Source organism: Pimephales promelas, chromosome 5, assembly GCF_988280905.1.
Source record: "Pimephales promelas chromosome 5, fPimPro1.hap1.1, whole genome shotgun sequence".
In the NCBI taxonomy this organism is placed as follows: domain Eukaryota; kingdom Metazoa; phylum Chordata; class Actinopteri; order Cypriniformes; family Leuciscidae; genus Pimephales; species Pimephales promelas.
This window is the reverse complement of record NC_142773.1, coordinates 39,121,026-39,140,559: the sequence shown is the minus strand read 5'-3', so window position 1 is coordinate 39,140,559 and position 19,534 is coordinate 39,121,026. Positions and strand designations below refer to the sequence as shown.

Sequence of the window (19,534 nt, the reverse complement as noted above, 5' to 3'; positions counted from 1 at the left end):
GAGAATGAAATATGTTCATGTTAACTATATATAAATTACACAAGTTTGGCACTGACCACAACACAACAGCTTCAAAAACACAAAAGAAATACACTGAAAACAAATTTGGTGTAGAAACAATTTTCACTCAGAAATATAATGAGCATTGCATTAAACATGAAGCTTTGAAGTAAACAAGACTGAAATTGTATTTTCTTATAAAACAAATCTCAAATAAACTGTATTTAAATTTTTACAGTGTAATAACACCTGAGAATCATTTGAAAAGAAACAATATTACTTAGTTCAAAGGTCAGTGTACAGATTATCTGCTTAAAAAACAAAGATCACGACATTATAGTTCATTTTTAAAGTGCTCTTATTATGCTTTTTCCAAATATTACCTTTCATGCAATGTGTAATATAGCTAAAAGGTCTACAAGGGTTTTAAAGATTAAAGTGCATGAGAAATAAAGTGAGTTGTCTCCTAAAAGAATGAATGGATGCTGACCTGCCGAAATGCTCTCTAAAAAAATAACTAAAGGACCTTTTTATGGAAAGTATTTTGTTGTGTTACTTTTGTGTCAAACAATTAATCGCATCCAAAATAAAAGTTTGTGTGTACGTAATATATGTGGGTGGACTGTGTATAATTATTTTATATATATATATAAATACATACACATGCATGTATGTTTAAGAAAAAATATTATTTATACATAAAATATTTATATTTATATATAATATAAATTATATACAAATCTATATACAGTATATACATGAAAATATTTCTTAAATATATACAAGCGTGTGTGTGTCTTTTTATATATAAAATAATTATACACAGTGCACCCACATATATTGTGTAAACACAAACTTTTATTTTGGATGCGATTAATCGTTTGATCGTTTGAAGGCCATTCGACACCAAAAGTGAAATGAATAAGACTGGGCCATCTGGCCAATCAGAGCAGGGTAGGCTCAAGGAAAGGAGGGGTTTAGAGAGACTGATTCATCCGACGAGTCAATTGAGAATCATTAAAAAATGAGGCGATGTGCACTGTAAATTAAGAGAAAATTAAAGTGTTTTTTTTTTTACATTTGATGCATGTAACCCTGTTGTAGGCGATCTCCAAAACAAAATTAGGAACCTTTAAAAATGGCATAATAGAGGCACTTTAAAATTTAAATCATGTTCAATATTGCTTCTTGCTGGTCTGGCACACTAGAAATGAAAGGTCGAGGTAAGTGCACTGCATAGTGGGATACACTATCCATGCAGTGTGCTCTGGTTGTATTCTGCACAATTTGGCTAATATAGTAATAGGACCTCTGGGGATTCCATGTATACAGAAAATGTTTGTAGTACACGCACTCAAAACTGAAATTATTGTATGAATAGTATGGTAATATGCCATTCTAACCACAAACAATGTCTGTCTCTGGTACAGTATGGTCAGGAGAACAGATGGAGGATTACAGTGGGTGACCAAAGAGCATAAGGACACCAGATGGAAACATTACACTACTACAGCTGATGCTGGATTTCTGGATTTGTTCTGGACTCACATAAACCTGCATTTCAGAGGCGGAGGAATTGTTGTATGTATAAGTGAGAGTTGTTCTTCAAAGGAGAGAAAAAAAGGAAAAAGTCCTAATAATCTATTGAATTTTAAACTGCGAGTAAAACAGGTTAGTGTCTTAAAATGATTCTGTTGGGAACAGTACAGTACACAAAGAGATTGATAACATCTCACTAAAGCCTACTCTGAAAAAAAATGGTACAGGAATGAGTGTGAGAATACAATACATATAGAACTGAAGTTTCGATGTGTGTTATGGGAGATTGCTAAAGTGTTGCTAAGGGGTTTCTAAGGTGTGGGTGTGCTAGTGGTTGCATACTGTAGCCAGGGCAAATGCTGCTTAGATCCACAACAGGCCAAAATAATAATAATATTCTGGTCCCAAGATAAGGCTCAGGTTCCTACTTCAATGATTTTTACACCTAATTTTTGTCCAACCGAACTGATAAATTAAGTCTGGTCCATTAAAAAAGTAATAGCTAACCTCTACACAGCAAGCTGCATGATTTAAGGTATCGTTGTGTGCCAAAGTTTAATAGTGGTTTCTTTCTAACCCACAGTAATAGTAATAGTGATGCATGCTCTAAAATTCACCTACCTGTGTATAAAATATGTTTTATATTTTGGTTTTAAATTTGATATTCTACATATATGTACTGTGATGCTTCATGTGGTGTATATGTAATGTATGTTATTTTATTTGTCTTCCTGCCCAGGGACAGCAGATGTAAACTAGCTATTAGCTAATTCTGGTGCAATTACTTTTAATTGTGCATTGTCCCTGTAAAAATAAACAATAAAATGAAAAATGAAAAATAATGTGCAATTCTTTGGTAAATGAACAGAACAATAATATTTGCGAGAGCCTCTACTGCTACAGCACATGACCAACCTGAGGCTGAGTGTCATTGCTTCCTTCTTGAAACCCTCCGGAGAGGTGAAGATAAAAAAAAAAAAATAATATGTATATGAAATGTCAGAAAAACAGCGACATGAAACTGTGAAAGAGAAATGAGAAGGTGTGCAGGAGCTAAACACGCACTGGCTGAAGAGATGTTTTCCTGCAGAGATTTGGGCTCGTACAGTGGATTACCTCGGGGATTGATTTGACAAAGCGAATGCCGTCATTAGCTCCTTTAATCTTGGACAAGCAGTCACAGAAATAGTCCCAGTAGTCTTTCCTGCTGCCCAGAAATGTGGTTCTCTCTTTCTGGTCAAACTGGACAAAACGGTCAACAGGTTAATCTCAAAACAATCACTGTAAACACGGCTTTTGGTTGAATATGAATTCGGAAATCACCAATCTTTCAGGTCACGACATGAGGAGATCTACAATAATCTTGTTTAGGTGTAACGACTGGCATTCTACATGACATTCCACTTTTGATCAAGTTACAACTAGTTCCACCAGAATCTGCAAAATTGTTCAACACTTCCTGCACTGATTGTGGGCGAAAATGTGTGGAATGGGTATAAATTATTGCCAGGTTTATATATATATATATATATATATATATATATATACATACTAAATCAGTTTTGTTCTTCTTAACTAAACCTAAATCTGTAACTATTCAAATATGTTTCAGTAATTGAAGTAAAATATAAATATTACATTAAAAACAAAAACAAAAAATGAGAAATGCTGCTTTGGCAAATAACTGAAATAAAACAGATTTAAGTTAATAGGAATTACTAAAACTGGGGGGAAAGGATTAAATCTATACAGGGGGGAAACATAATAAAAACGACAAAAGCGCATAAGAAAATGACTAAAACTAGAACTAAAATTCAAATAAAAAATAAAAATATAAAAAAAATATTTATGATTATATAATGATAATATTTTATGATAATATAATGATTTAGAATTAAATTAAGAACATTAATTCCAATTGTATTAATTTAACTAATTATTTAAAAAAAACAATGCTATAACATTTATCAATTTAATTATGTTCTCTGACTCATAATAGGGAGAAAATGAGTGTGGATGAAATTATCAGACCCTTATTTAAATACGGTAAAAAAAGAAAAAAAAGTTAAACAGAGCTGAAGGTCCTCCACTATTATTGGTAGTTATAAATCCAATAAATGAACATAGATGGGGCAGAGATGTGTAGAACTTTGTGAATTACAACCAATTGAATTCTTAGGTGCAGATTCCAGGCGGCCCTAATTTTAACTAGTTCATGATAAACAAAGAAATCTCACAAGCATTAAATGTAAAACTATAAAAATCAGTGCCATACTTGCAGTAGGTACTCCAGTTTATAGCAGAACTTGTGAAGACTGGAACTGTCATCGGTGACGGGCTCTCCAGTTTCACAATGTTCTTTGCTCAACTCAGAAACTGCATCTGCAGGTGTAGTGAAATTCACATTCAAAGTTATAAATAAATATAAATATAAAAAATATATATATATATATATATATATATATATATATATATATATATATATATATATATATATATATATATATATAATATTGTTATCAAGGCTTGACATTAACCCCGGGTGCATTTCAAATGTTTTGTGCAACGCAGTCACTCCTACCACCAGCCACCTTGGCTGGTTGAAAATTATATATAATACATACATTTGTCAAAAATATTGATTTTTCAATACATAAAATATCAATACTGAAATATCTGAAACACTTCAACACTAATTTTCCTCAGAATAGATAGACGATCACATACTCTGACAGCGAGTGACACACAAACCCAAACTTGTGGCAGTTTTGCCACAAGGTATCGACATCAACATTGTGGCCAGTGAAAATGCTGAGTGGCTATAACTTTGAAAAACCAATAGCAACAGTAGCTGGTGAGCAAAAAAGTTCATTTCAAGCCCTGGTTTTTAGGCTATTGTTCCATTTTATAAGCGACTGCATGATGTTTGAGTTAAGTGAAACTAGTTCCAAACTTCGTTATAGTGAGACCTTGACCAATTAACTGCACCTCACAGTAATGAGAAACATTATATTAACAATTAAACACCAATACACCGAATACCACAAATGATAATTTCAACACGTCACATGTAGATATCATGCTTGATGAATACCGATGAGAATACGGAGTAAGTGGGGAAATAATGTGGTGTCTGTCTCTAGTATAAGCTTGAACATTTCTTGGCCAATCAGTGTCAAGACACTCAGTTCACATGACTGTGTGCACGTGCAATAAATCACACTGAGGGTGTGAGGGAGAGAAAGAGATATTTTACCATGCAGATCTCGGATTATTCTCTGCAGCTGGTTTTCTCCCACTGTGCTCATGATGGGCTGAATATGTTAGTGTGGATGGTTCATAAAGTCAACATTATGCCTGTAAAACCAAAGAAAAAACAGGGTTGTACTAAAAGAATAAAGACAATAATAAAACAGTAAATCTCAAACTGTTTATGACAGTATACGATGTCATAAAAACATAATATGTGATGGTACTTTTACTTTGTATTATAACATAAAAGAGCATTAGAAGAGAATAATTAATGTATTCATGAGTCATGCAGGTGCATTAGACAGTTTTACTTTTGTCCAAGAGTTTTACTTTTGTTTTTAAACGTGGAGAAATTCCATAAATTCACAAACCCTTAGATAATATATTATGACTACCATGATTAAAAAAAAACTACAATTATTTTTAATCTTTAAATGAAACTGAGGAGACTAACGCACCTGCTGAACATTACAACTTCTGAACAGCGTATATCGTTTTAGTCATTTTTCAACCAAAACAGTAAATCGTTAGGATAAATAGACGCATATATGATAAACTGATGTAAATAAAGATAAATAGACGTTAGACATGATACTTTACAGAAAGATGATCTTCCTCATCGAGTGTTTACTGTAGATACAACCCTGCTGCCATTTTAGGGGACGGTTCCTTAGATTGACTGACAGCACGCTGGACCAATCAGAGAAGAAAATGCAGAAGCGCATTTGTCCAGCACCAAGTTTGGTTGCACGATCGACGCAATTAAACAAGTAGTCATGTGATGCATCATCAAAAACACAAACAAACTCAGGTGTTAACAAATAATATGTTACAATATGAGTGTCACTGTATGACCAGATACATTTAACACGGATTGAAACATCAAAATCAACCATTAACTGTTAGTTTTACGGTGTTTCTGCAACTACAGGCACTTTTAAGTCCCAGCAGTGAAATTTTAGATTTATCAATTGCTTCTTTATAGAGTCCTTTATAAGCAGCTGCTTCATAAAAAGAGACGATAGCAAAAGTTAATTAGTAGCAAAGTCTGTGTTCAACATAATCTATATTTAATATATAGGCCTGTTGATCAACCCAATGTGATTTCTTTTGATTAAACTTTCTTGATCCAAGTCCATTTTTGTCAAATGGCAAGGTCTCTCTTGATCTTGCAAATGAATCTGTAAGGAACAGAAAAAAGGGCATGGGCCTATTGAGGTTGAGGATGAGGGATCTGAGCATTATTTATTGGGTGGGTTACTCTTTACTGATACTCTAATAGGAACAAATATATTCAGAAAGTTTCATAGTTTTTAGGTTATACTCGCTCAGCCTGCTATAACCCGATTCCATTCAAGTTTTCTCTGTAGAATTTCATAACGGTAAGTGATATAACTCATCTCTCCATTTTTCTGAAGTGAACATTTGCAACAATTATCAATGTAATCATTAATTATTTCTATTATATTATACTAGGCTGTTTTAAACCTTTTAATTTTTACATTAGTGCCCAATCTTTATCTACACAAATTTCAGTTGTGTAACAGACATGTCGTCCATGTTTTCCTCCTTTCAGAGGGTCTATCATCACCTCATTTTTGTATTAACCTAAATATCGCTTTGTTTTACACTGTGCATCAAGATGGCAGACCAAAATAACAGTGAGTCTGATTATGATTATGACTATAATATAAGCCAAGGAGACGGAATATGTGACAAGACAAAAGTTGACCAATTTGGAAGAGCCGTCACACCAATCCTTTTCATCATCATTGTTCTGTTCAGCTGCGTGGGGAACACATTGGTCCTGTACGTCCTCGCGAAGTATGAAAATCTGAAATCCCTCACCAACACATTCTTGTTGAATCTGGCTATCTCGGATCTGATTTTCACCTTTGGCCTGCCGTTCTGGGCCTACTACTACATGTATGGCTGGACTCTTGGAGATCCTGCTTGCAAAGCAGTTAACTACGTGTTCTACACCGGATATTACAGCAGCATCATCTTCCTAACCGTTTTGACTGTCCACCGCTACATGGCCGTGGTCCACCCCATGTCAGTGGTCATGTCTCGGAAGAGCCTGCACTGCTACGCCACCTCAATTGTAATCTGGATCATCAGTTTTTGCGCTGCCATCCCACAAGCCATGTTCAACTCCGTCGTGGACGCAGATGAAACAACGCCAGTGCAGCTTTGTGATTTTGAGGGTGAAATTAACTGGAAGCTTCAAACCGTATACTTGCAAAACTTCTTTTTTGTGGTTTCATTTGTGATCATTGCTTTTTGCTACACTGTGATCCTTACACGGCTGCTTCGGCCAACATCTCACACCCGTAAGAAGACAGTGCAGCTCATCCTCTTCATAGTGGTGTTTTTTTTCTTGGGATGGGGGCCGTACAACGTGGCCATATTTCTGGACTCTCTGATTTCGTGGGGAATCTCTCCTTTTAATGAGTGTGAGGTCAGCAAATCTGTCGACTATTGGATGTACATTTCTCGCATGGTGGCTTTCTCACACTGCTGCCTGAATCCTGTGTTTTATGTTTTTATGGGGATAAAGTTCAGAAACCACTTGAAGAAAATGTTATGGGCTTTCCGTAAGAAGAACAACGAGCCTCAGAATCGACACAGCAGGCTTATTTACTCCAACGGCGAAGAAATATCAATGTATTAGCAATGTATGCTTAAAGCATAAAACTGATTTTCAGCAACGAAATGAATGCAATGTAAAGTGTCTGTACTGTAATTTTGAACAAACTTTTAAAAATGTTTTATATTACCAAACCTGCATTTAAAAAGCACTCAAAATCAGATGTAATTTTTCATGTTTACATACATTTACTGTGTTAAATTCATTTGCATTGTATATATTCTTTCTTTTACTTGATGCAACAAATAATGAACTAATATGGGGTGTATATAATAAACAACTGCATTTGACTTTGTGCATGTGTTTCAAATAATTCACATTTTCCTAATTAGATTAATTAACATTAAATATCTTTACTTACAACAATAAGCGATTTAAAAAAGGAAATCGCACAACATATGCAAGTTCTCCACTTTTACGATTTCTACAAACTCAAACTGAGTGAAAATTATCCATCAATATAGTTCTGATTCATTAATGTTTTTGAAAACATGTGCAATAAATATTTGTCCTGCACTTCTGTCACAAGTGTCATTTATGAGCCACAAACACTGAAAATAAACTGAGATACTGGCAGAGGATGTGGTCGTGTGCAAACATAGTGGTTCCACCCTTGAGTAGTTGATACTGTCTCTCAAGGGTCTCAAATCACTTCCTTCAACTTTTTGAAGATATGTAAATTAAAAACACATTTTAGAGTGCATCGCATGAGCATTAGAAAACCTGGTCAGATGTACAACCTATAGCACATTTATTCAGGAAACACCTTTCAGGATGTTCTGCCACCATGCAAAATATGTTCAGAGGACTAACTATTGTCTGATAATTATGCAATTATAGCGTGAGTTCTGTAAATGCAATGTCAAATGCTTGCATGTTAGCTGTGGCCTCATACTCGAGTTTCTTTGGGAATTTTCTGCGAGTACCAATAAGATTTAGATTATAATTATGACATATATTAATGAATCAAATTCTTCTGTAATTAAGTTCATGAATTGATACATCTACAGATAATGCTTGACTTGGTTTACATTAGCATGTATTGTTTAATACTGTTGAGCATGTGTGCATATTTCACTGCAGAATGTCTATAATTTGCAGAGTTGCAAAGAAAAAAATTAATTTCTCGCACATTCCTCAGTTCGTTCAGTTCACCGCAGCTTTGACACTAGCAAGCATACGTGGTTAGCTGATTCAGTGTGGTCCCGTGGTATACGTTTTGGTTATTTGTCTAGGAAAAAAACAAATGACGAGTGTAAACTTTGCTCTTTAAACTGTACTCTTTACTGATACTCTAATAGGAACAAAAATACATTCAGAAAGTTTCATAGTTTTTAGGTTACACTCGCTCAGCCTGCTATAACCCGAATCCATTCAAGTTTTCTCCGTAGAATTTCATAACGGTAAGTGATATAACTCATCTCTCCATATTTCTGAAGTGAACATTTGCAATAATTATCAATGCAATCATTAATTATTTATATTATATTAGGCTGTTTTAAACCTTTTAATTTTTACATTAGTGCCCAGTCTTTATCTACACAAATTTATAGTTGTGTAACACAAGAAAAACAAAAGATTTCTTTATTCTTCAGGTCCATGTTTTCCTCCTTTCAGAGGGTCTATCATCACCTCATTTTTGTATTAACCTAAATATCGCTTTGTTTTACACTGTGCATCAAGATGGCAGACCAAAATAACAGTGATTCTGATTATTATTATGACTATTATATAAGCGACGCCGACGGAGTATGTAACAAGACAAAAGTTGACCAATTTGGAAGAGCCGTCACACCAATCCTTTTCATCATCATTGTTCTGTTCAGCTGCGTGGGGAACACATTGGTCCTGTACGTCCTCGCGAAGTATGAAAATCTGAAATCCCTCACCAACACATTCTTGTTGAATCTGGCTCTCTCGGATCTGATTTTCACCTTTGGCCTGCCGTTCTGGGCCTACTACTACATGTATGGCTGGACTCTTGGAGATCCTGCTTGCAAAGCAGTTAACTACGTCTTCTACACCGGATATTACAGCAGCATCATCTTCCTGACCGTTTTGACTGTCCACCGCTACATGGCCGTGGTCCACCCCATGTCAGTGGTCATGTCTCGGAAGAGCCTGCACTGCTACGCCACCTCAATTGTAATCTGGATCATCAGTTTTTGCGCTGCCATCCCACAAGCCATGTTCAACTCCGTCGTGGACGCAGATGAAACAACGCCAGTGCAGCTTTGTGATTTTGACGGTGAAATTAACTGGAAGCTTCAAACCGTATACTTGCAAAACTTCTTTTTTGTTGTTTCATTTGTGATCATTGCTTTTTGCTACACTGTGATCCTTACACGGCTGCTTCGGCCAACATCTCACACCCGTAAGAAGACAGTGCAGCTCATCTTCTTCATAGTGGTGTTTTTTTTCTTGGGATGGGGGCCGTACAACGTGGCCATATTTCTGGACTCTCTGACTTCGTGGGGAATCTCTCCTTTTAATGAGTGTGAGGTCAGCAAATCTGTCGACTATTGGATGTACATTTCTCGCATGGTGGCTTTATCACACTGCTGCCTGAATCCTGTGTTTTATGTTTTTATGGGGATAAAGTTTAGAAACCACTTGAAGAAAATGTCATGGGCTTTCCGTAAGAAGAACAACGAGCCTCAGAATCGACACAGCAGGCTTATTTACCCCAACGGCGAAGAAATATCAATGTATTAGCAATGTATGCTTAAAGCATAAAACTGATTTTCAGCATCAAAATGAATGCAATGTAAAGTGAAAAACAAACGTTTAAAAATCTTTTCCATTACTAAAACTGCATTTAAAAAAGCACTCAAAATCAGATGCAATTTTTCATGTTTACACTCTAAAAAATGCTGGGTTGTTTGAATCCAAATTTGGGTAAAATATGGGCAAACCCAAATGTTGGGTTAAAATGTAATGTCAAATTTTAACCCAAATTCAACTTTAACTTTCAACTGTAATTTTATTAAATTGCATTTTCAACCCAACATTTGGGTTTGTCCATATTTTACCAAAATTTGGGTTCAAACAACCCAGCATTTTTTAGAGTGTATACATTTACTGTGTTAAATTCATTTGCATTGTATATATTCTTTCTTTCATACTTCATGCAACAAATGATTAACTAATATAGGGTGTATATAGTAAACAACTGTATTTGTCATTATGTGTTTCACCAGCCCATTCTCACTCCCAAGGCGTCACCATTCATATTTTCCTAATTACTAATTTACTAACAACAATAAGCGATTTAAAAAGAAATCGCACAACATATGCAAGTTCGCCACTTTTACAATTGCTACAAACTCAAACTGAGTGAAAATTATCCATCAATATAGTTCTGATTTTTGAATGTCTTTGAAAACATGTGCAATAAATATTTTCACTTCTGTCACAAGTGTCATTTATGAGCCACAAACATTAAAAATAAACTGCAAACCTTATGTGTGCGCTATAATATGGAAATAGTTGTTAATAAGTTGTCTAGACTAATAGTTCAATGTCTTTTGTGTGTGTCACGTCTGGGCCATTAGCGACCTTAAACAGAATCGCAAAATGATGACTGTTTTCATACAGGTTTCCCCAATTCTCCCCCTGTCTGCCACTGGTCCAAAAGCAGATGTAAAAAATATTCATATAAAAGGCAGGATAGCATTGGATATGCTGCTTACTAAAAAAAAACAGGGAAAACTCACTTAAAATCCAACCTTTTGCAAGAACTGTTTAAAAAGTATATTTTTTTTTATATGCTTCAAGGAAAAGAATTAAGGAACTGGAATAGCTTAAATACGCAATAATGTAAATACACTGAGGGGGAAAAATTATGTAAAAATCATTTGAAGAGTTCAGATGCAAAAGCCTCTAAGTGCCATTTAAAATTTTCTTCTAGAATAATCATTTTTATCAAGCTTGTATATTTAAGTTCAGTGATTTCACTTAAATGGCAATGATAATTAGCTATTAATTGTTATTTAAGTGAAATCACTGAACTTAAATATACAAGTTTGATAAAAATCATCATTAAAGAAAAAAAATTCAAATGGCATTTAGAGGCTTTTGCATCTGAACTCTTCATTTTCACCCAGAAATTCTACAAAAACAAAGAAATGGCATTGAATTAAATGTGAAATTTTGAAAGACTAGAATTTTAGAATTTTATTGTAAAATGTAGTCATCTTTGTTTTATTCGCGACTTTGAAAAAAAAAAGTGTTTTACGGTGTCTTAGGATCTGTAGACCAATCTGTAAAGAGTGTTTTAAACTTCCCAGAAGACAGTGCCAAGCCACACATTCATTGTGAAACTGCTTTGCATTAGCAAAAGGAAATGACTAGACAAAAGTGTGATCTCTATTGTCACTTAGACATTTTTCCATTAGATGTTATTCAACCCGGTCAAATACAAACCTTGAGGTAGGCATTTCGTGTTCTTTCATGATGATGCAAGAAACAGTTGCATATATTTTTAAAAGTGCATGACTTTGATTCGAAATGTTGTGAATGCTCATTTATATTTGTGCTAGATGGAACCGTCCAACTTGACCAGCAGCAGCAACAACTCAACCAGCAGCGATGATGATTATGAATACAACGGGACTGAAGGTGAATTAATCAAAATGTGTGAAGTTGATGACTATAAAAAGATGACAGCCGTCTGCTACGCCACGGTCTTCTGCCTGAGCATCCTTGGAAATGGCTTCCTCATATGTGCACTCACTTGCTATGAAGACTTGAAGAGGGTCACCAACCTTTTCATGTTCTGTTTAGCACTTTTCGACCTTCTGTTCACACTGACGTTGCCTTTCTGGGTTGTGGACTTTCTTCATCACTGGGTTTTCGGTGACGTCGCCTGCAAGATCATGACCGGGGCCTATTTTGTGGGAATCTACGGAAGTCTTATTCTTCTCACGGCCATGACCCTCGACCGTTTTGTTGTGGTGGTGGTGAGAAGTTGTTGGCTAACGCGGAGACGAAGGCTCAAGTGTTCAAAAGTCGCGTGTGTCGGTGCGTGGATCATAAGTGTGATTGCTTGCTTGAGAGATTCGGTTGCCTCAAAGGCACAAAAAATCCACGTCACCACTTACGCTTGCCAAAGCACAATGACCGTCGATGATAATGTGGGATATTATTCCCAACTCATTCTGCTGTTCCTCGTACCATTCGCCCTCATTGTTTTCTGTTACACCAAAATCATTATAACTCTCATGTCAACGCAGACCAGGCAGAAATACAGGACTGTGGTATTAGTGCTGTGTATTGTTATTGCTTTCTTCATATGCTGGGGTCCGTATCATATCATCATCGTGATGATGTCCATCTATGAGTTTAATCCCTGCGAGCATTACGAGCTGCATGTTGCGTTTGTCGTCTGCAGGATTCTGGCGTTTTCGCACTGCTGTGTAAACCCAGCTCTGTATATTCTCAGAGGGAAGTACAGGAATCTCTTGTCCAGCTTTTTGTTCTGCTCTCCTGAACTCAGGCAGTCGGGGCCCTACAGAGGAGCCACGGATCCCAGCGACTCCAGGATTCATCCGTACACAAATGAAGGAGCTCTTGGAAAAGGTGACGTGAGACAAACAAACGCCACAGAGCTAAACACGATGTGAAAATGGAGAGTGCAAAAGTGATGTAGCCTATAGGCTGTTTGTTCCCAGAGAAACATTTTAGTGTGTTAACACTCAAAAAATTGCTGGGTTGTTTTAACCCAACTTTGGGTCAAATATGGACAAACCCAGCCATTGGGTTAAATTTTTTAATTACATTTTTAACCCAATGTTTGGGTTTGTCCATATTTGACCCAAAGTTGGGTTAAAACAACACAGCATTTTTAGAGTGCAGTTTCATTTATATCAAATCTCTCCTTTTTCCCTGAAAATGACTTGCTTCAACTCAAATTTGGATAAAATATGGACAAAACTAAATGTTGGGTTATTAAAAAAAATACAGTTGAAAGTGAAAGCTGAAGTTGGTTTAAAATGTTTAACTCAACATTTGGGTTAAAAAAAACCCCAGCATTGATTAGAGTGTAGATATAAAATATATATATATATATATATATATATATATATATATATATATATATATATATATATATATATATATATATATATACTGATATTTAAAAAAAAAATCAACATTTTTTTAATTTAGTATAATCATGAAGCAAACTGTAATATATATATATATATATAATCCAATTTTGGGTAAAATATGGACTAACCCAAACTTTGGGTTAAAAATGTCATTAACTCATTTACTGGGTTTGTCAATATTTGATCCAAATTTGGGATAAAATAACCCAGCATTTTTTAGAGCGTGTAATATATACATTTATTAATAAATACATTTTTATATACAGGTGTAAAAAAATATATTGTTTTTATTTTAAAAATATTTTTAAACATGTACAATTTTAAATTAGTGCTGTCAAATATTAATCACATGTAACAAAATGTGTTTATATAATACAAACACAACACACACATATATTTATATTTATATATACTTTAATAAAATAATATTTTTCTATAATACTTTAAAGAGTAAAAAAATGGATGTTTATTTAAAGATTTCTTTACATTTCTTTTTGTTTTAATTCAGATTTTATAATATTTCAAAGAGCAAAACTCCTAGTAGCCTATGCATGTTTATTTTTGCACTCTTTCACTGTATTAGAAATGAAAAGAGTGATAGTATAAATGATGTGTGTTATCCCTACTGTGTTCAGGGATTTACTTTAAGATGTATAATAGAGAAGACGTGTGTTAATGAGTCGGGTGGTAATGAGTGGGCTGGACGTTCATGTGACTGGAGGGGGAAACGTGCAAAACAAATATATTTTCTTCAGTATCTCTATGACAGACAAGCCAAATATTTAAGGAACACCAACAAGTAAGGTATTTCTTGTTTTACAGCTTTTTAAAATTTCTTTCTTCACTTGCATTTCTAATGGCTTTGAAGAGAATGTTCATTCAAAAAATACAAATTTCGGTCATTATTTAGTCTCTATTGGTTATGTGACTCATGTGCTATATGACTATAGCTTTGTATAAGTACTAATTTTGTATTTTTTTTTCTGTTCTGCATGGCTTACAAAAGATTTGGAATTTACAGTTGCTGTAAAAGTAACTTTATAGTGCTTTTTGATCATTATAAATAGTCATTGCACGGAAAAGAATTGTGTAAATGTATATTTTTGTGATTCATGTAAAAAAAAAAAAAAAAAAAAAAAGCAGCATTAGCGTGGCATATGCAACGCATTCTCATCCCAAGGCGTCATATTCGACGCTTTTGCCAAAGTGTAGACATCCAACGCACATGGCACCCTTTAGCGTCAATATAAACACGCACCGAGTAGGTGTGGGTTAGGGTTAGACCACTAGGAGGCGCCTTCTGGCCCATATATATCTGCGTCTCATATTGACGCTAAAGGTTGCCATGTGCGTTGGATGTCTACGCTTTGGCAACGACGCCTTGGGAAATAAGTAGAAATATTTATTGCAAACATTTTATATGGTTTTTATATGGTCACATTATTGAATCTGTGTAAACAATTTTCACTCAAATATTGTAACACATTTTATTAAATAAACAGAAGGTAGTAGAAAAGACTGAAGTAGTATTTCTTGTAATAGATACTTTTTTTTTTTACAGACGATGAATATAGACACGTTGCCGAAAGACTATAATTTCAGCTATGATTATAACTACTCGGATTATGTGGATTACACTTTGATTAAATTAGAGAAAGAGGATTTTTCACTGGCGATGATCAGCGCCGTTTGCTACAGTCTCATCATCTGCATCAGTCTACCAGGAAACAGCTTTTTACTTTGGGTGGTCTTGAAGAAGGTGGGTTTGAGCAGCTCTGCGGACTGCTTGCTCCTTCATCTCACAGCGTCCGACCTCATCTTCACCCTCACGTTGGTGCCCTGGACCGTGAACCACATCTGGGGCTGGATCTTTGGGGATCTGGCCTGCAGGCTGTTCGGAGGGTGCATCTTCTTGGGCCTTTACAGTTACATGATGTTCCTCACAATCATGACCGTCCATCGATACGTGGCGGTCGTACATCCGGTGTTCGCGTCATCTGTCGGCAACAGCAGACTGTACACACACGCCTCGTCTGCTGCGGTGTGGTTGATTTCGGTGGGCTTCAGCCTGCCTGAAATGATCTTCTCTGAGACTGTGGAAAATCATGGTGAAGTGTTCTGCTTTCCCAAATACAACTCAATGTTTATGGAGTTGTTTGGATATTTCGCGCAGATTATTCTCTTTTTCCTGCTGCCATTCCTGGTTATTGCGTTCTGCTACACCCGGATGGGTTTTAGCATCCATCGGAGCCGCATCAGAAGCAGAAACCATGCTTTATGCATCATCTTAAGCATCGCAGTGGGATTCTTCTTCTGCTGGGCGCCGTACAACATCTTCCTCTTCCTCGTCGCCTTGAGGTCTTTAGGCGTCGATGTATTCAGGCAGGCGGAGTGGGGAAACGCTTTGGAGAACATCTACAGTATCACTCATATTTTAGCGTATTCCCACTGCTGTCTGAACCCGCTCGTCCACATCTTTGGAGGGAAGAAGTTCAGGAGATACCTGCCATGGGTCGGAGGCTTCCGCCGGCTCTCGCAGAGGTTCAGCACTCAAACCTTCAGCAATCAGAGCAGCTTCTCAGGGCCGTTTCATCTCTGATCATGTCAAGGGTCAAGTGTGTCATGATATCATAAAGTGTGTTTGGCTTCATAGCGATGTGCAGACCCATCATGATCTGCCTTGAAGCAGTGCATGCCTGTTCGAAATTTTGTCCGACTTGAGACTGCGTCGAGCCGGATCCAGATCTGATGAAGGACCTGAGCCTAGACACGACGACAACGCAATCCTTAAGTATCAACTAGGCTATAGTCTCTCCACTGTAAGGCCCCCTTCTCCTTCCCTTTACCTCTAAAACGCTGTCCCATTTTCATGGAAGCGATAAATATTTCTGTAGGCTATTGTACATTTTAAGGCCAGACAAGTAATTTGCTGAGCACTCTAAAAAAATGCTGGATGTTTTAACCCAAAATTGGGTCAAATATGGACAAACCCAAATGTTGGGTTAAAAACGTCATTTAACATTTTAACCCAACTTCAACCCAACATTTGGGTTTGTCCATATCTTACCCAAATTTGGGTTGAAATAACCCAGCATTTTTTAGAGTGTAAAAAAAAAAGACTACACGCCTGCACACATATAAATTCAAGCGCGCATTAGTCTAGCTAAACGCAATATGCATGTGCATGATGTAGGCGTTCTCACAGTTATGCATTTTTGAAATTTGCAGAGATAACTTTCTTTTTTTTTTTATTCAAGGCTTGCACCTTGAAAACCATTTCCGTTCTCATAACAAGGCGTCATATACGACGCTTTTGCCAAAGCATAAACATCCAACGCACATGGCACCCTATAGCGTCAAATGAGACGCATATATATATATGGAGCAGAAGCCGCCTCCTAGTGGTCTAACCCAAACCGATACCTAAACCTACCATAACCGAAGCGTCTCATTTGACGCTAAAGGGTGCCATGTGAGTTGGATGTTTACGCTTTTGCAAAAGTGTCGTATATGACGCTTTAGGATGAAAATGCGTTGATTATTGTGCGAATGAGCAACCGGACCGTTAATGGTTTTCCGTAGAACGGTGTCGTGTTTCCGGCACCTAATAGTGATCTTTGCAACGGAAATTAATCAATCAAATCTAACTTTAGCTGGACAATAACTTTATTCTAGAGCTGTAAAGCAAAAACAATCTCTGTTACTTTAATTTTTCTATTATCATTGTAAAGCTATTGTTGTTAATATTGTTAACAGCGCTATGAAGACTTGCCTTGACTTAGCCTAATTAATACAACTTTAAGTTTATGTTAAATAATATTAAACAGTCCATTAAATAAGATTAACAGATTTTAGATTTTAATAGTAATGTATTTAGTAAATGTTGAAATTAACATTCTAGAAGTATTTTTCATTAACCTATAGTTCATGTTAATGTAGCCTAGTTAACTTATGTTAATAAATAAATATCTTATTGGAAAGTGTTACTTAAATGTCACAGAATAATACAAACGTAATAAATCTATTTTCAAAAGAATGGATCAAATTCTTATCTAAATGCCAATTTACTTTGATTTATACATTAAAAAGTTGATCGTAACAGTTTGAATAAACCTTAAACATAATAAAACGGTCAAAATATCAAAATATACTTGGCACACAGCCATGAGGGTCTATGGTCTGCTTTGTTTCTTGTTTTATGGTTTTCCTGTGACAAAATGGATTTCTGAATGTGGTTATTCAAAAATAAAATCTTTACTGCTTATTTAAGCTATAGCCTATTATACCAAACGTCTTTTTTCCTGGATAGTTTCACATTTTTGCCTTTAACCCCCACAAATTATCAAATGAAAACATGTTTATCGTGTGTATTAGCTGTTTTAATTAATGTAATGTGTTACAGATCTCAAAAAATAGAAAAGGGTGTCATTGAACTCCATGTAATATGTGCATGCTTGAGTTTGTGTTTTTGGAGAAGTGTCAATTCGTTAACTTTTTTGAAAGAGGAACAGAGACAGAAAAAAGCAGATGGAAAACCAAGTGTGATGGCAGAATATTGAGAAGGATAATTTTCCACTGTAAAAACGAAAAAAAAAAGAAAAAAAGAAATGAGAAAGCTTTATGAGAAGTTTTCAGTAGGCCTATGGGTTACAAACTAAGGTTCAGGAAGGTTCATTCCTGTTAGTATCCAATAGGTGGCAATAGAGGTCAACAAGTGAGACAATTGGCACTTTAGATCGCATGATTCTTCGAATGCCATTTTTATTAGTGTTATTTTTTCCCATATCATTTGGTTTTGCTTTTTTTTTCATGCATTAATTTTGCAGGAATATTAAAGGAAAAGCACCAAGGACATAAAGCAACATAAAATATCATTAATAGTAATAATTGTGCACTAAATGTGGTTTGAAAAAAAGGCCAAAATATATTCATATTGCCTTAAAATCTTACTATGGTTGCCATTCACTTTAATTGAATCAAAAAAGAGCAGCTTGGACATTGTGTCCCACAGAATAAAGGAAGTCATACTTTAGAAAATACATGAGGATGAACTTGAGCAAGTTCTTTACATTTTACTAAGCTTTAATAATTTAGCAGAACGTTAGCTTCTTAACATAATAATTGGTCAAAGTTAATATTTTATAATTGTTTAATTGACGTTTTCATTTTTTTTTTTTTTTTCACAAAATAAAAAGTCTGAAAAAAAACATTTGGTGGACCCCTGCTGCGGACCCTTGGAATAATTTCAATTCACAGTGAATAAATGTATAGATTATTTGCCAGTAAACCATCCAGCCCAGATGACAAGTAGATGATTGACAGCTCTCTGCTTTGCTATTCATTGGAGTATTTCATATGAATGTGTCTCTGTGTTCTGGATATCACAGATACATATACTCCAAGGTATCTTTAACATAACGCCTAACGTGATGTGTGATATCTGTCTAATAGCCTCCTGATATATCTCATTCAGTGTCTCTGTCCTGATCTGATCCCATGAAACTCCCAAACCACAATCCTCTCGGCAGTCAATTGCTCTCCTAGGCAAGACACAGACTAAGTTCGGTTCTGGAGTGATTTCAATTCAAATCAAGGTGAATATGAATATGAAATTTGTACCAGAACATTATTGCCTGGTTTCATAGACAAGGCGTAAGCTATAGTCCCAGACTAAAATGCATGTTTGAGCTGTTTTAACTGAAAGCAACTTGTACATTCTAAACAATGCTGGGTTGTTTTAAGCAAAAATGAGTAATTATACATTCACCATATAAAATAAAAAATAATACCATATAAAATAAATTAAATATATCCACTCTAAACAATGCTGGGTTGTTTGAACCAAAAATTGGGTAAAATATGGGCAAACCCAAATGTTGGGTTAAAAATTTTATTTAAAATTTTTACCCAACTTCAACTGTACATTTTTAATTACATTTATAACCCAACATTTGGGTTTGTCAATAATATTTGGGTTGAAATA

At 35.4% G+C, this 19,534-nt stretch overlaps 5 protein-coding genes across 18 annotated transcripts in view; 4 read left to right on the top strand and 1 right to left on the bottom strand.

Moving 5' to 3' along the window:
• fyco1b (FYVE and coiled-coil domain autophagy adaptor 1b) overlaps positions 1 to 5,532 on the bottom strand; it is a 55,947-nt gene extending 50,415 nt beyond the window's left edge. For 8 of the 10 annotated variants that reach the window (XR_016168582.1, XR_005623453.2, XR_016168583.1 and 5 more), the window contains exons 1-4: positions 5,387 to 5,494; positions 4,796 to 4,896; positions 3,815 to 3,921; positions 2,656 to 2,781 (exon numbers count right to left, since the gene is read on the bottom strand). Coding sequence is in view for 1 of the 10 variants with exons in the window: in XM_039676664.2 (XP_039532598.2) it covers positions 2,656 to 2,781; positions 3,815 to 3,921; positions 4,796 to 4,847 (285 nt within the window). In the remaining 9 variants the exon portion in view is untranslated. The other 2 variants (XR_005623457.2, XR_016168584.1) reach the window with 2 other exon arrangements.
• A 550-nt stretch (positions 5,533 to 6,082) lies between these two features.
• LOC120482782 (chemokine XC receptor 1) lies at positions 6,083 to 7,735 on the top strand. 2 transcript variants are annotated; one of them, XM_039677402.2, is made up of 2 exons: positions 6,083 to 6,173; positions 6,434 to 7,735. In XM_039677402.2, the coding sequence occupies exon 2, from the start codon at positions 6,434 to 6,436 to the stop codon at positions 7,463 to 7,465; it is 1,032 nt and encodes a 343-aa protein (XP_039533336.1). In that variant the 5' UTR covers positions 6,083 to 6,173; the 3' UTR covers positions 7,466 to 7,735. The 2 variants fall into 2 exon arrangements, with proteins under 2 accessions (XP_039533336.1, XP_039533335.1); XM_039677401.2 differs by having other exon boundaries at positions 6,368 to 7,735.
• Positions 7,736 to 8,757: 1,022 nt separating this feature from the next.
• Positions 8,758 to 10,853, top strand: LOC120482784 (chemokine XC receptor 1-like). Of its 2 annotated transcripts, none has more exons than XM_039677403.2 (2): positions 8,758 to 8,844; positions 9,037 to 10,853. In XM_039677403.2, exon 2 carries the CDS (start codon positions 9,125 to 9,127, stop codon positions 10,154 to 10,156), a length of 1,032 nt encoding a protein of 343 aa, XP_039533337.2. In that variant the 5' UTR covers positions 8,758 to 8,844; positions 9,037 to 9,124; the 3' UTR covers positions 10,157 to 10,853. The 2 variants fall into 2 exon arrangements, with proteins under 2 accessions (XP_039533337.2, XP_039533338.2); XM_039677404.2 differs by having other exon boundaries at positions 8,760 to 8,844; positions 9,059 to 10,853.
• xcr1b.2 (chemokine (C motif) receptor 1b, duplicate 2) lies at positions 8,760 to 13,505 on the top strand. Of its 2 annotated transcripts, none has more exons than XM_089131505.1 (2): positions 8,760 to 8,844; positions 11,983 to 13,505. In XM_089131505.1, exon 2 carries the CDS (start codon positions 11,983 to 11,985, stop codon positions 13,063 to 13,065), a length of 1,083 nt encoding a protein of 360 aa, XP_088987631.1. In that variant the 5' UTR covers positions 8,760 to 8,844; the 3' UTR covers positions 13,066 to 13,505. The 2 variants fall into 2 exon arrangements, with proteins under 2 accessions (XP_088987631.1, XP_039533332.2); XM_039677398.2 differs by lacking the exon at positions 8,760 to 8,844 and adding an exon at positions 11,762 to 11,872.
• Positions 13,506 to 13,573: 68 nt separating this feature from the next.
• On the top strand, positions 13,574 to 17,989 carry xcr1b.3 (chemokine (C motif) receptor 1b, duplicate 3). 2 transcript variants are annotated; one of them, XM_089131504.1, is made up of 2 exons: positions 13,574 to 14,350; positions 15,113 to 17,989. In XM_089131504.1, exon 2 carries the CDS (start codon positions 15,116 to 15,118, stop codon positions 16,148 to 16,150), a length of 1,035 nt encoding a protein of 344 aa, XP_088987630.1. In that variant the 5' UTR covers positions 13,574 to 14,350; positions 15,113 to 15,115; the 3' UTR covers positions 16,151 to 17,989. The 2 variants fall into 2 exon arrangements, with proteins under 2 accessions (XP_088987630.1, XP_039533334.2); XM_039677400.2 differs by having other exon boundaries at positions 13,574 to 14,355.
• Positions 17,990 to 19,534: the final 1,545 nt, after the last annotated feature.

Bases quoted from the DNA above. Each gene is read 5' to 3' on its own strand.
- LOC120482782 (XM_039677402.2), top strand. From the start codon at position 6,434: ATGGCAGACCAAAATAACAGTGAGTCTGATTATGATTATGACTATAAT.
- LOC120482784 (XM_039677403.2), top strand. From the start codon at position 9,125: ATGGCAGACCAAAATAACAGTGATTCTGATTATTATTATGACTATTAT.
- xcr1b.2 (XM_089131505.1), top strand. From the start codon at position 11,983: ATGGAACCGTCCAACTTGACCAGCAGCAGCAACAACTCAACCAGCAGC.
- xcr1b.3 (XM_089131504.1), top strand. From the start codon at position 15,116: ATGAATATAGACACGTTGCCGAAAGACTATAATTTCAGCTATGATTAT.